General features: G+C 43.9%; 1 protein-coding gene across 1 annotated transcript in view; it reads right to left on the bottom strand.

Moving 5' to 3' along the window:
• Positions 1-13,457, bottom strand: part of LOC138296505 (CD109 antigen-like) — a 775,136-nt gene that overhangs the window by 376,918 nt on the left and 384,761 nt on the right. Inside the window, exon 18 of the mRNA XM_069235676.1 lies at positions 6,464-6,650. Coding sequence (XP_069091777.1) covers positions 6,464-6,650 — 187 coding nt within the window. The remainder of the gene's footprint in view (positions 1-6,463; positions 6,651-13,457) is intronic.

Here is a 13,457-nt window from a genome sequence, read left to right as displayed (position 1 = left end):
TATGTGCCCCTAGGGCTGGGTGCCATGTAACTATAATCAGGGACTTTATAAAAATAGATTTATAAGCCCTGGTGAGGTAAAAACAGCCAAATTTGTTTTTCCGTCATTGAAGTAAATGGCCTTCATAGGCTAGAATGGGCAGACTTTATTTTAAATTTTAAAGTCTCCTTAAAGGTTACATACCAAGAATTTGGTATCAAATTGATTGTTGTAATAAATCCCACAACTTCCAGTTGTTGGATTTAATATAACTTGTCCAGGTAAAAAGTTTAGACTTTACCTAAAAAGTTGCCAATTTCAGCTCTGCATTGTTTTTGCTGCTGTGCTCTGATTGGCCAGCCTGCAGCAGCTTCTGCCAGGCTGCCTTGATGAGGTGTGAAGTGGCCTGGCTTCACACAAAGGAATGTGCTTGGGGGAGAGAATCTCCCCTCAGCAGATGGTGAGGCAGGAAGGGGGAGGGCTGCCAAACTGGTCTTCAAAGGCAGAGAAGGACATTTGCAGCACCCAGCAACACCCCCACATCCTGCAACCCCAGACAATTAAGGACCCCCTGGATTAGATTAGGAGAGGAGAGGGGTGTGTTTATGATTTTTAGCCACACCAGTGGGTGGGCTCAGCCAGATGTAACCTCCAAAAATCAGATTCAGCCATGTTGGATTTTTAGAGACTGTTGCCTTTTGGGATGGATTTTTGCCACACTTCCCAGGAAGTGGTCATCACAGGGGGACGACCCTGTACCTGATTGGAGGATCAGGACCCCCCTGCTTTTCACCCAGGAGCAAGGATAAAACTGGCAGACCTGCCCCCACACCTCAGATCCCCACCAAATTTCAAGAAGAAAGAACTTAAGGAGAAGAAGGACTGCCCTGCTGGACCCCTGGCCTGCACCTGGAACCTGCACTCAGAAGGACTGCACCAGCTGCACACTTGGGCTTCACCACAAGAAGGACTTTGCCTGGCTTCAACTGGTTCAAGGAGGGACTCCCTGTTTGCTACAGGTGAAAAATTGCTAACCAGAGTCCCCTGCACCAACTCCTGAAAAAAGCGACCAGCTGACCACTATCCAGTGGCCAAAAAGGAGTTAGCCCCAGGTGCATTCTGGGAGTTGAAGTCTGCACCCCCCAAGGACCATCACAGAACTTCTGGACCCTTGGGGTGAACTGTGGACCCCAAAAGAACCTTAAAAGAACATCTGGGTGAAGCCCCAGAAGTTTGGAAAAGATTTGAGAATTTTTGGAAAAAAGCTCCAGAGAGGGACCGACCCGCCGCGGAAATTCTAGCCGGCTTGCCTCAACCGCGACCCGGCCTGACTTCGTGGTTCGTCCCGGTAAAGAAAAACATTCAAAATAAAGACTAAGTCAGAAGGTAACTTTTTAACCGAGGCCTCCCGCGACCTGTAGCCGAGCAGGGCTCCATTGCGGTCGGCCTGAAAGTTTGACTTTGCCCCGGTCGAGGTGCAACCAGATGACCCGATTGGCGCTTTTTGTTTCTAAGCGCTAGAAAAGTAATAATTCTTTAAAAATTCATATCTCCGGTTCCCCTGAACCGATTTTAATCGTTTTTGTGTCATTTTAAAGAAAAAAATATAAACTATTTTTATAAATTGGTTTTGGATTTTTAAACTGTTTCCTGTGTTTTATTTAATTACTGTTTTGTGATATTTGAATGCTTTACACTTTGTCTCCTAAGTTAAGCCTTGACGCTCGTTGCCAAGCTACCAAGGGTTGAGCTGGGATTAATTTACTGAGACCTAACTTTACCTAGGTGGAGGTTAGTGGCTTGTTGCTAGGTGTAGGTACCTACCTGCTCTACCAATAACCCATTTTCCAACACTCACTTGTGTGGGTAGGCCTAGCGCCCACGAAAGGAAATGGCCCAAAACACAACGTGGACACATCACATTTTTTCACAGAAAACAGTGCCTACCTGTGGATTGTGGCCTCTAGCTCAGCCGGCACCTGAGAAAACCTAGCAAACCAGCGCATTTTTGAAAACTAGAAACCAAGGGGAATCCAAGATGGGGTGACTTGTGGGGCTCTGACCAGGTTCTGTTACCCAGAATCCTTTGCAAACATCAAAAGTTGGCAAAAAAAAAACACTTGTTGTTCTTATTTCGGTGACAGAAAGTTCTGGAATCTGAGAGGAGCCACAAATTTCCTTCCACCAAGCGTTCCCCCAAGTCTCCTGATAAAAATGGTACCTCACTTGTGTGGGTAGGCCTAGCGCCCACGAAAGGAAATGCCCCCCCCCCCACAACCCTCCCCGGGAGCGACCCTTGCCTACGGAGTCGCTCCCCCTGCGTGACATTGGCACAAAAAAAAATCCCAGCTGCCTAGTGGTTTCTGCCCCCTTGGGGGCAGATTGACCGAAAATCGGCCAATCTGCCCCTAAGGGGGGCAGAATTGTTCTAAATACATTTTGCCCCCCAGGGGAGCGACCCTTGCCTAATGGGTAGCTCCCCATCTAAAAAAAAACAAATAAAAAAAAACAAACAAAACAAATTTGCCCTGGCGCCTAGAGGTTTCTGCCCCCCCGTGGGCAGATCGGCCTAATACCAATAGGCCGATCTGCCCCCAGGGGGGGGCAGAAATGGCCTAAAATAAATTTGCCCCCCCCCTCCCCGGGAGCGACCCTTGCCTACGGGGTCGCTCCCCCTGCGTGAAAGTGGCACAAAAAAAAAAATCCCCAGTGCCTAGTGGTTTCTGCCCCCCTTGGGGGCAGATTGGCGTAGCAAAAATCGGCTGATCTTCTCCCAAGGGGGGCAGAAATGGCCTAAATACAATTTTCCCCTCCAGAGGAGCGACCCTTGTCCAAGGGGTCGCTCCCCATTTGTAAAACAAAAAAAATCCCAGGTGCCTAGTGGTTTCTGTCCCCCTTGGGGGCAGATCGGCCTAATCAAAATAGGCTGATCTGCCCCCCGGGGGGCAGAAATGGCCTAAAATAAATTTTGCCCCCAGGGGAGCGACCCTTGCCTAAGGGGTCGCTCCCCTTGCGTGAAATTTACGTAAAAAATAAAACAACTCCCTGGTGTCTAGTGGTTTCTGTCCCCCTTGGGCGCAGATTGGCCTCATAAAAATAGGCCAATCTGCCTCCAAGGGGGGCAGAAATGGCCTAAATATAATTTGCCCCCTAGGGGAGCGACCCTTGCCTAAGGGGTCGCTCTCCACCTCAAAAACAAAAAAAAAAAGAAAAAAAAAATTAGCCCTGGTGCCTAGAGGTTTCTGCCCCCCCTCCCCCGCCCCCCACCGGGGGCAGAAAAGGCCTTCCAAAAAACGCGCCCCATTGGGAGCAACACTTGCCCAAGGGGTCGCTCCCTTATGACAATTTCAACAACAACAAAAAAAATCCCTGGTGTCTAGTGGCGTTTCAAAAGCCGTATTGCAAGCAATCCGGCTTTTGAAATGCTCAGAGAGACTTCAAAGGGAAGGAAATACATTTCCTTCCCTTTGAAGCCTCTCTGGGCCTCCCCCACGTGATCGAAAGAGAAATGCAAGGCATTTCTCTTTCGATGGGAGGAGGCCCTGTGACAAATCAGCGCGCGATCGCGCGCTGACGTCACGGGGGTGGGGAGGGTCGGGGTAGGGGTTCCCCTTCCATCCCTGCCTTGGGGGTGGGTGGGTGGGGAGCACATGGGGGGGGGAGCGCTAGCGCTCCCCCCAGTTCCCGGGTGCAGGACGAGGTGATCTCGTCCAGGGCACCCGGGAACCGGTGCCCTGGACGAGATCACCTCGTCCAGGGCACAGTAGGGGTTAAGGCTTTAGGAAAACTTGGTATACAAACTTAGTACGGTGTCATTCCTGATCTCACTAGTTTAATTTAGAATATCAGGTCAAGATGGAGATAGTTAGACAGACACATCTCTGAGTTGAGCATGTTCTGTATACTGCTCACTCCTAGGTGAGTAAACTTCATTTGAAAGTTCACTAACAGATGTATTTGGACAAGTGAACACTGGGATGGAAGATGGAGTTACAGGATAAGGCCTATTTGGCTTTGCAGTCAGGTTACTCCCTCTACTTCACAAGGTAGACCAATGGCATACTACCAGGTGAGTAAACTCCATTTGAGGGTACACACACAGGCGTATTTGGGAAAGTGAACACTTGGCTGGTGTTTGGAGTTACAGAAACAGGGCCTATTTTGCTTTCGAGTCAGGCCATTCCCTCTAATTCTCAACACTAGACAGATGGCATACTGCTAGGTGAGTAAACCTCATTTGAGAGTTCACCAGATGTATTTTGGCAAATGAACACTGGGCTGGTGGTTGTACTCAAAGAAACGAGGCAGATTGGGCTTTACAGTAAGGTCACTCCCTCTACTTCCCAACACTTGACAAATGACATACTACCTGATAAGTAAACTTCATTTAAAAGTTCACCAGCAGATGTATTTGGGCAAGTGAACACTAGGCTGGTGGTTGGAGTTACAGAAACAGGCCTATTGGGCCTTTTAGTCAGGTGGCGTCCTCTACTTCACACACTAGACAAATGGCATACTATCAAGTGAGTAAACTTAATTTGAGAGTTCACTAACAGATGTAATTGGGCAAGTGAACACTAGGCTGGTGGTTGAAGTTACAGCAATAGGGCATGTTGGGCTTTGCAGTCAGGTCACTCCTTCTACTTCACACACTAGACAAATGACATACTGCCAGGTGAGTAAACTTTATTTGAGGGTACAGATACAGGTGCATGTGGAAAAGTGAACACCGGACTGGTGTTTGGAGTTTAAGAAACAGCACATCCTGGGATATGTAGTCAGGTCATTCCCTCTACTTCCTAACACTTGACAGGTGAGTAAACTTCATTTGGTAATTCACTAACAGATGTATTTGGGTACGTGAACTCTGATCTGGTGTTTGGAGTAAGAGAAACAGGGCATATTGGGCTTTGCAGTCAAGTCACTTTCTCTACTTCCCAACACTTGACAAATGTTGGGTATTACGTATATGTTGCCAGACTGCATTAAGGCTGGAGCATACATTTAAAATGTTGAGACTTTCAAGAAGTCCTGAGATGAACTTTTGTTATTGAAACACTTGCAGGCACCATTCCAACTCATGGGATGTGATGGGCCTTCGTAGGTCCAACAATACACATTGACTGTCTTACATCTCAGATACTCTGGGAATGGAATGTTAGAGTCATGAACAACATGGTAGCAAAAGGTGAGCTGTCAGCATGCATGACAATGCAGTTTAGTGACAATTTTTGTTTTGTAACTAACCAGACTCTGCTCCCCCAGCTATTCCTGTCAAGTCCTCAGGATGCGGGATAGGCAAGACTTTTTCCTCCCAGAGAAATAGTTGTAATGGGGCCCTGGGAGGGCCACTGCTAGTCTTGTTGGCCTCCATCTGTTGCCTGGAGGCCAGGCAATGCACTTTGCCCCTCAGGTTATTCCACCTCCTTCTAGTGACCTACGGTATTCACTCCATTGACAATCCTTTGCCACAGTTCCATTTTCCTACTGAGAGGAGCGTGCTGGACTTGGGCTCCAAACAATTGTGGCTCTACTCATATAATTTCATCCACCATGACTCTCAACTCATCCTCTAAAAAAAATGGATTTTGGGTGCATGACATGACTGAAAATAAAGTGGGTGACAATGACAAAGTAAATAAGACAAGTGATATTTTTGACAAAAATGAAAAAATGAAGTAGAAGTGTGTACAGGGTGAAAAATGGGATGGTCAAAAAGGGCTGCCTAATGTGGCAAGACATTGCAAAACATTGTGCGGTCTCTGTCTTGCTGTGCTGCAGTGGAGCTGCAAAGGATCATGGTCTGTGAAAGGGTGTTCTTTATAGTGTCATTTGCAGGTGAGTCTACTGGGTCCATCATTGTCAGCTGTGTTGTTTTTTAATTCATCCAACGTACACTTGTCTGTTACCAAACACAAACCGCAGTGGCCGACCGCCATTGACTAACTGCTGCAAAGGGACTGCCACAGTGACTGTGTGTTTGTAATAGGTACGGTGGTTGGGCACAGCACTGACGGCACAGCAGTACAGACTGCCACAATAGCAGACCACCATGACGCTGGCGGTCAGCACTTTGGCGGGCGGAGGTTCTGCCTGTGTACTTTAATACAGAGGTCTGGGTACCACTGGTGCAGTGGTCTTTTTGGAATCACCAGTTTGGCCGTCTGGCAGTCCGACTACCAAACTTGTATTCAGGTCCTAAGCCATTCTGATGGCCAACAAGAAAGAAACCATTATCGCGGACCATGTTCAAGTAAAATCCATGTTAAAACAAAGTGCTCATAAAAGTGTTTGATGCATTTTATACAGCATTTCATAACAATGATACTAACAATATTGCACAACAAATGTTGACAGAAAGCATAGGACTCTGGGCAGTATGGGCAAAGCATATGGTCACTAACTGGAGTCGAATATAGCTATTTTTTAAATTAAATGCTACTGTGTAAATCAATGAAAGTAAGAAACAAAAGTCTAGATTTACCCAGTTTTTCTATTCATCCAAATCCAAGTTTCAGGAAAGAATACACGAATAGCTGTGCTACTTGTCTCTGGAAATTCTCTTTTAGGAGGTATTTCACCAAGAGGTTTGTCATATAGTGTGGCCCTCACTGAAGTCAATTCATCAACAAACATGTTGTCCATTTCAGCATAAAAATAATCATAATTATCTGTAAAAATGAAAATAATTTTATTTTTCTGGAGTAGATCATGTTGCAAAATAATTCTTCCTTAATATTGTCCATAGTAATTTACATACCACTGAAGGCACCTTTATTATTTGGCTCTTAACAAAAGGATCAGCCACAATATACTAAATATACAATTAGTTTGTTGGTACCTGTCCTTCTTACAAGACTTGGTTTTGAAAATGGAAAAATCCAAGGTGATGTACTTTTTAGTACTGTACACTATAAAAAAAATAGGTGCTCATAAACTTGAACAACACACGCTAAATATCAACAGCACAAAATCAGTAGAGTTCAGAAAGCATAAGTTGCTTAGGTAGACTAATGATATATTTGGTAATGTCTGTGGTAGGCAAAAACATGCCTTGGGGCCATTATTGAGGTCTATTCTTCTGAACAACATGGGATTTAGATCACAGTGAGGATTCTTGAAATATCAATGGCAAAACATGTTATTATTAAATAATGAACAAAGAAAACCACTGCACTCATATAGCGTATTGCTCAATTATAATAAATATGCACATTGCATGTCGTAAATCCGGTAATAAGTAAGGCAGAGTCCTTCGTTGAGTTCCACTAGATCATTTAATTGGACTGTAGTCATCACTTCACAGTTACATCCAAAAGGTACAGCCAGTACAATTCAAATAGATACAGCCGACACGTGTTTCGTCACACTTGTGAATTTATCAGGGCTGTAAGTACTGATATCAAGTGCAAATCCAAGTTGTCGGAAGATCCGTAGGTAACAGGAAAAGTGTCCCCGGGGGTGTAAACCGGCAGTAATCAGTGTACAGCCCCATGTGGAGGGAGAAACGAGGACTGTGGGCATTATAAGCCTATGTTCAAGTAAAAATCTTGGTTACAGTCTCAGCATGCGGGCTGGGTAAAATTACCACATTAATTAACCATCATTGCTAGGTGGGATTTTTATCTCAGAGGTTGTCAAGGAATCACTTATGTACTCTTTGCCTTTCTACTAATAGAAGTCAGAGAGTCATATGAGGAAAATTGGCTATCTCCCTCAATGCCATTTGGGTTGAGTGGGGATGTTTGTTTCAAGACCTGGAAAGATTTAACCTGGGTCAGGAATTTGTCTCTAGGGCTAACTGGCTTACATTTCCCAAAGGTCTAATTAACTGTGGAGGGGTTTCTTGTTGCATACAATCCACATTAGTTGAGGCACGAGAAAAGGATGTTCTCTATCACCCCCATTTTTTTTCAAACCTGCTTTATCAATGGCAGCTGACAAGCCATGATATATGAAATGTGTCAATAGCAGTACATAGTGCAAGAGATGAAGCAGTTTATGGTATCGCCCATCAGTCAGTACTTATGGAGACCAAATATACAGCCATCTGCTCCGTCTAATCCCAGGCAGCCTTTAACATGGATTATGGTTGTGCATACTTCAGTTCAAAGCACAGGAGCATATGGAGAGGACCAGAACATATTTATCATCCCTGCTGCAGGACAATCAGGAGATACTCTAATGTATATTTTATGCAACTTGGCTGGTGTGAGGTAGGCTCAATGTAATATGTTGAATTAAATGTAATGGAAGCAGGCATTAAAAGAGACTTTTTGTGGGCACACCAGGGCTCTGCCCCATTTTTTCTGTGACAGCCCGCACCCAATGACACGTCCCAGTGCTGTTTCAAGGGCGCCAGTGGGTCTTGTGAGAAAGGGCTTTGGGAAGCCAGGATATCAAAAAGCACCTATTGCTCATTGTGTGGAGGACCTGTGTTGGGGGTGTGGAGTGGGTTCAGTGTCAATGTCGCCCCACATGCGCTCCAATTCAATTGCAATGCATCTATGCATCAGGAATTGGCCCACCAGAAGCCCCGTTTGCTCTGTAAACAGGTCAAATGGGATGAGCGCCGAAGGTGCTGACCCCCAAAGTATCCCATAGTGCCAACCCCTCTTAGCCGGTGGCCTCTCTAAACACTTGAACACAGCACAAGGGGTGCATACATTAAACAGGCAGTGATCCGCATCAGTCAGCGATGACACATATGTCACTCAAAGAAGGCTGTCAGATGACACCGGCAACACCGAGAAGGTTCAGTACCAAGACCAAACTGATCCCTCCTGTCCCCGGCTTTGATCTTACCTCCATCAAGTTTTGCTCGTGTAATCATTGCTCTAGCTATTGGAGCTATGCTGCCAAACAGTAATGCACTGGAGTACCAAGCCTTCCACTCTCTGTCAACTGTCGCAATTTGTCCGGAGCCACATTCCACCTTTCTTTTTCCACATTAAGTATTGCATTCAATGTCTGAAAGGTGCTGCAGGGTGTCGCGTAGGCTCTAATTATTCTAATGAGACTACTGCATTTTGAGCAGCAAGATCGTCCACAGTGTGGGAGACTGAGTCTGACCCACTGTGGGTGACACCTGCTGCTCCAAATCCGGGTTTTGCTCCATCTAACTAGCAGTGCCTCATCTCTCCCGAAAGGTAGAGATGATTGGGCAGCCGGACGCATGACATTTCATACTTCTCAGGGAAGTCGTGGTCACTCAGGTCGCATCCCTTTCTCTCATTCACAATTCGGTCTCATAAATAAATGACAATGAAAGCAGTATAAGTTTTAAAGACTGTTTAATAAAACAACTGCATCTTAGATAGCAAAGCGTGAGCTGCAATAACCAGAACTACACAACATAACAATATTAAAATGGTGACGATGAGAGTGAAGCATAAGAATAATGCTATCATATTGCCACTAAAGTCGATGGACTATTTTCTATCTGATTCATAATTTGAGCACAGAATGTTAAGCTCTAATCCTGTCCTTCAGATTCCCCTGGGAGGACATCAACCCTCATGCCTGAGCAAAGGCCTGTAGTCTGCGTTAGCATCTGCAGCAAAGCATTCAACATACAGTTGTGGTTACCTGGCTGGAATCTCCCTCTTAACGTGTAATGGAACTAGGAGGTGTTTTTATAATAACACAGCTTATGTTCTAAGAAAATGTCCCTACGTAAAGATGTGTATTTTCTACGAATGTTGGAGACTAAACTTCTACCACGGTCACCGGCAATGTACCAAACTGTAGCCTTGACTGAAGCACAGAGTGATCAAGAATGTGTTGTTTGAGGATACAGTGCTGGGCTAAGCAAAACAGATAGAAGAAATTAAAACAAGACCGTAAAACTGGTTATTATAAAAAATAATGCAAAGCTGAATAAAATATATCTAGGTCAAGGTGCACAGCGGCCTAGTGTATTAAACTAACGTGCATGGAGCTATAATTAAAATGGCTACACAACACCCTCCCCTTGTCGGTTGAAAGTGGTTCAAGCCAAAACAAAAATTTCTCAATCTAAGATATATATAAAACCCTAGTCAAGTTTGACAAGCTAAAAGGACACACAAGCACACTACTTGGCAATTTAAAACATGAGCATGTGGCTTATAATTCAAATTCAGTGAAAATGTAAGTTTAGAAAATTTCCAAATTAAGTACGAGTCATGGAAAGTAGGAGATCTTCCACTTCGGCAGATGACAGAACTGGAAAGTCCATGCCAAAAAGGATCGTGGAGCAAGTGTGTTCCATAGCCCCAGTATCAATCAAGGCGGCATCCCGTGGAATACCCATTGATGAGTTGATGGCAACTTCCTCCAGGAAGGTAACTCATAATTAGCTTCACGTAGCAAACGCAGCCTCAGTGCGCGTGTCTGGCAAGGAACCCTCAGCAAGAACATCAACAGATCAGCATCTACTGCTGGGGGGCGCTGATGTGAAAGACAAACTTCTAGTGCATGTTCAAAAGAGCACCAAAGGCACCGGAACACGGGCTGCACACAATACAAAACCAGTCTGAATGTCAAAGACCAGTCACACTCCAAATGCTCCAGGAGTGTTGCTCCAAAATGCTGCACCATACGGTCACGACACAGCTGCGCTGATGGGAGCGCCGTCATTTGTCCTTGTTGCGGCCAGATAGCCATTGCGCATAAACAACAGCAACAGCAGGATGCCAGCTAATAAAGGCAAAGTTATCAGAAATCCACCAAAAATACTACCGAAAATTTAGTGGATAGCTGAAGGTATCAAACCGAATATGGAGGAGAAGGTGTGAACAAAACCAGAACTAACAGCTTTGAAAAAATGTGCTATTCCATTCGTGCTGGACGCATTAAATATTCATCCCACGAGTTCACCAAAGTGTCTCGGAAAGTTCGTATTTAACAGGGACTGTATTTCTGCTGATGACCTTGCCACCTGAATTGCGTATGTCTCGTGTGCAGATGTAAAGGCCACATGCTTTTGAAACAATAAAGCCTTGAGTCTACTTAACTTGTCAAAATTCAAATTTGAAGTAGCAATGCAAGGCCAAATATCAGCTACCTCCTTAAATTTAGTGGGGGAAAACAGTACGTTCACGCAGCATATAACGACCTTAGAGACCGAAACAATGTAAACAATTCCGTCTCGCATGCCACTACAGTCTTCACTATTGAGAAGGACGTAGCTGCCATTTGAAAGCACCTAGAACGTAGGTCTAATCAAAGGGACTGGAACTCCCTTAAGATAACAAGACAAGTTTGCAGCTGAGGCGTTACACGTCCCGTGCAAGGACAGCTGTTTACAAATCATCAAATGGCTGACAGAAGTCTCGCATTCACTACCGCTAAGAAAGACCTCTTTCATGCCATTGAAGCATTTGTACGATAAGGGAAGCTCCCACACCTCATGGATGTAACTATCTCCCAGTTTTTCATATCTGCCTACCGGAATGTGTTTCAAACAGGAGGTGAATTGTAATGTGGTAATAGGCAGATTAATAACCTGTGTTTTAAAGGCAACTTTTCTAATATCTCGATGTTAAGCATGACATAAGTCGCTTCATATTTAGCCATTAGCTGTTGTTGTCATGTCAGAATAAATGAAGAAAATATCTCCCTTGCACTGACGTGCTGCAATGGAACCCGACCCGCCTTCAATGTCTGAAGCGTCCAACCCAACTGCATAATGGACCTGATCTGACTGTCCATGATATAGCGAAGACATATCAGATTGTATAATGTCTATAGAAGAAGAGGCAATGTTGTTAATTGTATATATCCGGTCAGACAAGGTGTTAATCCCATTATTCACAACAGCCAATGCCTTTTTTAGAATTTCCTGATCTATTTGCCTTAACCGGGCAGCAGCATCTTGTTGGGAAAGTTTCCATATTTCATTGTATACTGCATATAAGAAACGCTTCCTACGTGGTGTTCTGGGGCCTGACAAGAAATCTTGTAAGTCAGTGGTGTTAGACAGGAAGTTGAGGTGTTCTTTAACTGCGTTCAGTGAGGATGACTATAGCCACTGTTGGCTTAATTTTCCTACATATGTTGTAATGATATCTGCATGTTCTGGAGATATTTAGCAAGGGTCTGGCCTGCTCATCCTAAAACCCTCTGAAGGAGTTAATAAAACGCTGATGAAACCCATTGGTATCTATTGGCCACAATGACCACCCGCCTGGACGTGTCAATGAAGCATTAAACGTACCATTCTGGACCCACTCATCAAGCTCATCTTTAGTTGAGTTCTTGTATTTTTGCCATTTGTAAAATTTTGCAGGGGCAGGTATACTGGGCTTGTTTAATTCTCTGATTGTTGCTAAGCCTAAACAACTAGTTTGTTGCACAGTTTCATTTAAGAAGATCATCTGAACCATAATAAGACATGCTCTAAACAATTAGACTTTCAGATACTGGGAACGCCGTGGATACATTCGCACCACGGAGTTCTCCTTTGGATTTTTAGACTTTCTGGTTGATAGGGAATACAAGAAGATTCCTTAATTAGATGACTTAATGTAGGACCATATACACTTAATTAAGATTCTACTAGATAATGCTTGGAAATGAGTAGTTTTCATATAAGACATACTTGATTTAAGCCCTGATGAAGTCTGTGAGAATACATTCTCATAAGACGAAACACGTGTTGGCTTTGTTTGCTGTATACATTATTGAAATTCAAGGACGCTTTTCTTGTATCAAGGTGGACTTTGTATGTCAAGAAATAAATAATATATGAACTCTCTATGGTGTTACTCCACACTGAAGATTCTAATAATTACTAACCTTCAATTATACGATCATGAGTGCCCTGACAACTGTCCAGTTCATTGTTAGTTTCCCTTGAAACATTGGAGGATTAAGGAAGATCCTCTTGCCAGGAGCACCGTGCCACATTTGGACTGTTAATGTGATTTTATGGACTCACTGTGAGCGCCCATATCCTATGACTTGCTTCCTATGTGCTTTTGTCTTGAATTCATGCTCTAAACAATGTTTCTTTTCCCTTAATTTGCCAATTTTTTGTTCCCCACACACTTTTCAGATCAATTGATTTGGACCAATATTCATAGCCTTCTATTGATAACTGGGAAACAAAGGATTCAGAATATGTAAATTTCGTATTAGTCAATAACAGGTGTATATCCTTAGTAGGTGGTACCTTAAAGTAATACAACTCAGCATTCTTTTGATTGTGTCCAGAAAAATATGCAAACTTTTCAGAATATGTTTTAGATCTCCCTTGCGGTGGAGTTGGACAATGTTCCCATTGCTTGTAATTAAATACTATTTTGGGACTATGTATGAAGTGGTGCCCATAATAATTATAGCAAAACATATCACCATAATTTTCTTTAAAGTGGTAAACATTTTCGTTTTCAAAGACTGTATAATATTGCAATTCTGTCATCATAGAATCAACTGTTTTCACATCCCAATCATCAGATACAATGCCTGGTAGTACTATCTCATTCATCGATAAT

The sequence above is a fragment of the Pleurodeles waltl genome, chromosome 5 (genome assembly GCF_031143425.1).
Source record: "Pleurodeles waltl isolate 20211129_DDA chromosome 5, aPleWal1.hap1.20221129, whole genome shotgun sequence".
In the NCBI taxonomy this organism is placed as follows: Eukaryota; Metazoa; Chordata; class Amphibia; order Caudata; family Salamandridae; genus Pleurodeles; species Pleurodeles waltl.
The sequence above is the reverse complement of the archived record's forward strand: the minus strand, read 5'-3'. Positions and strand labels throughout refer to the sequence as shown.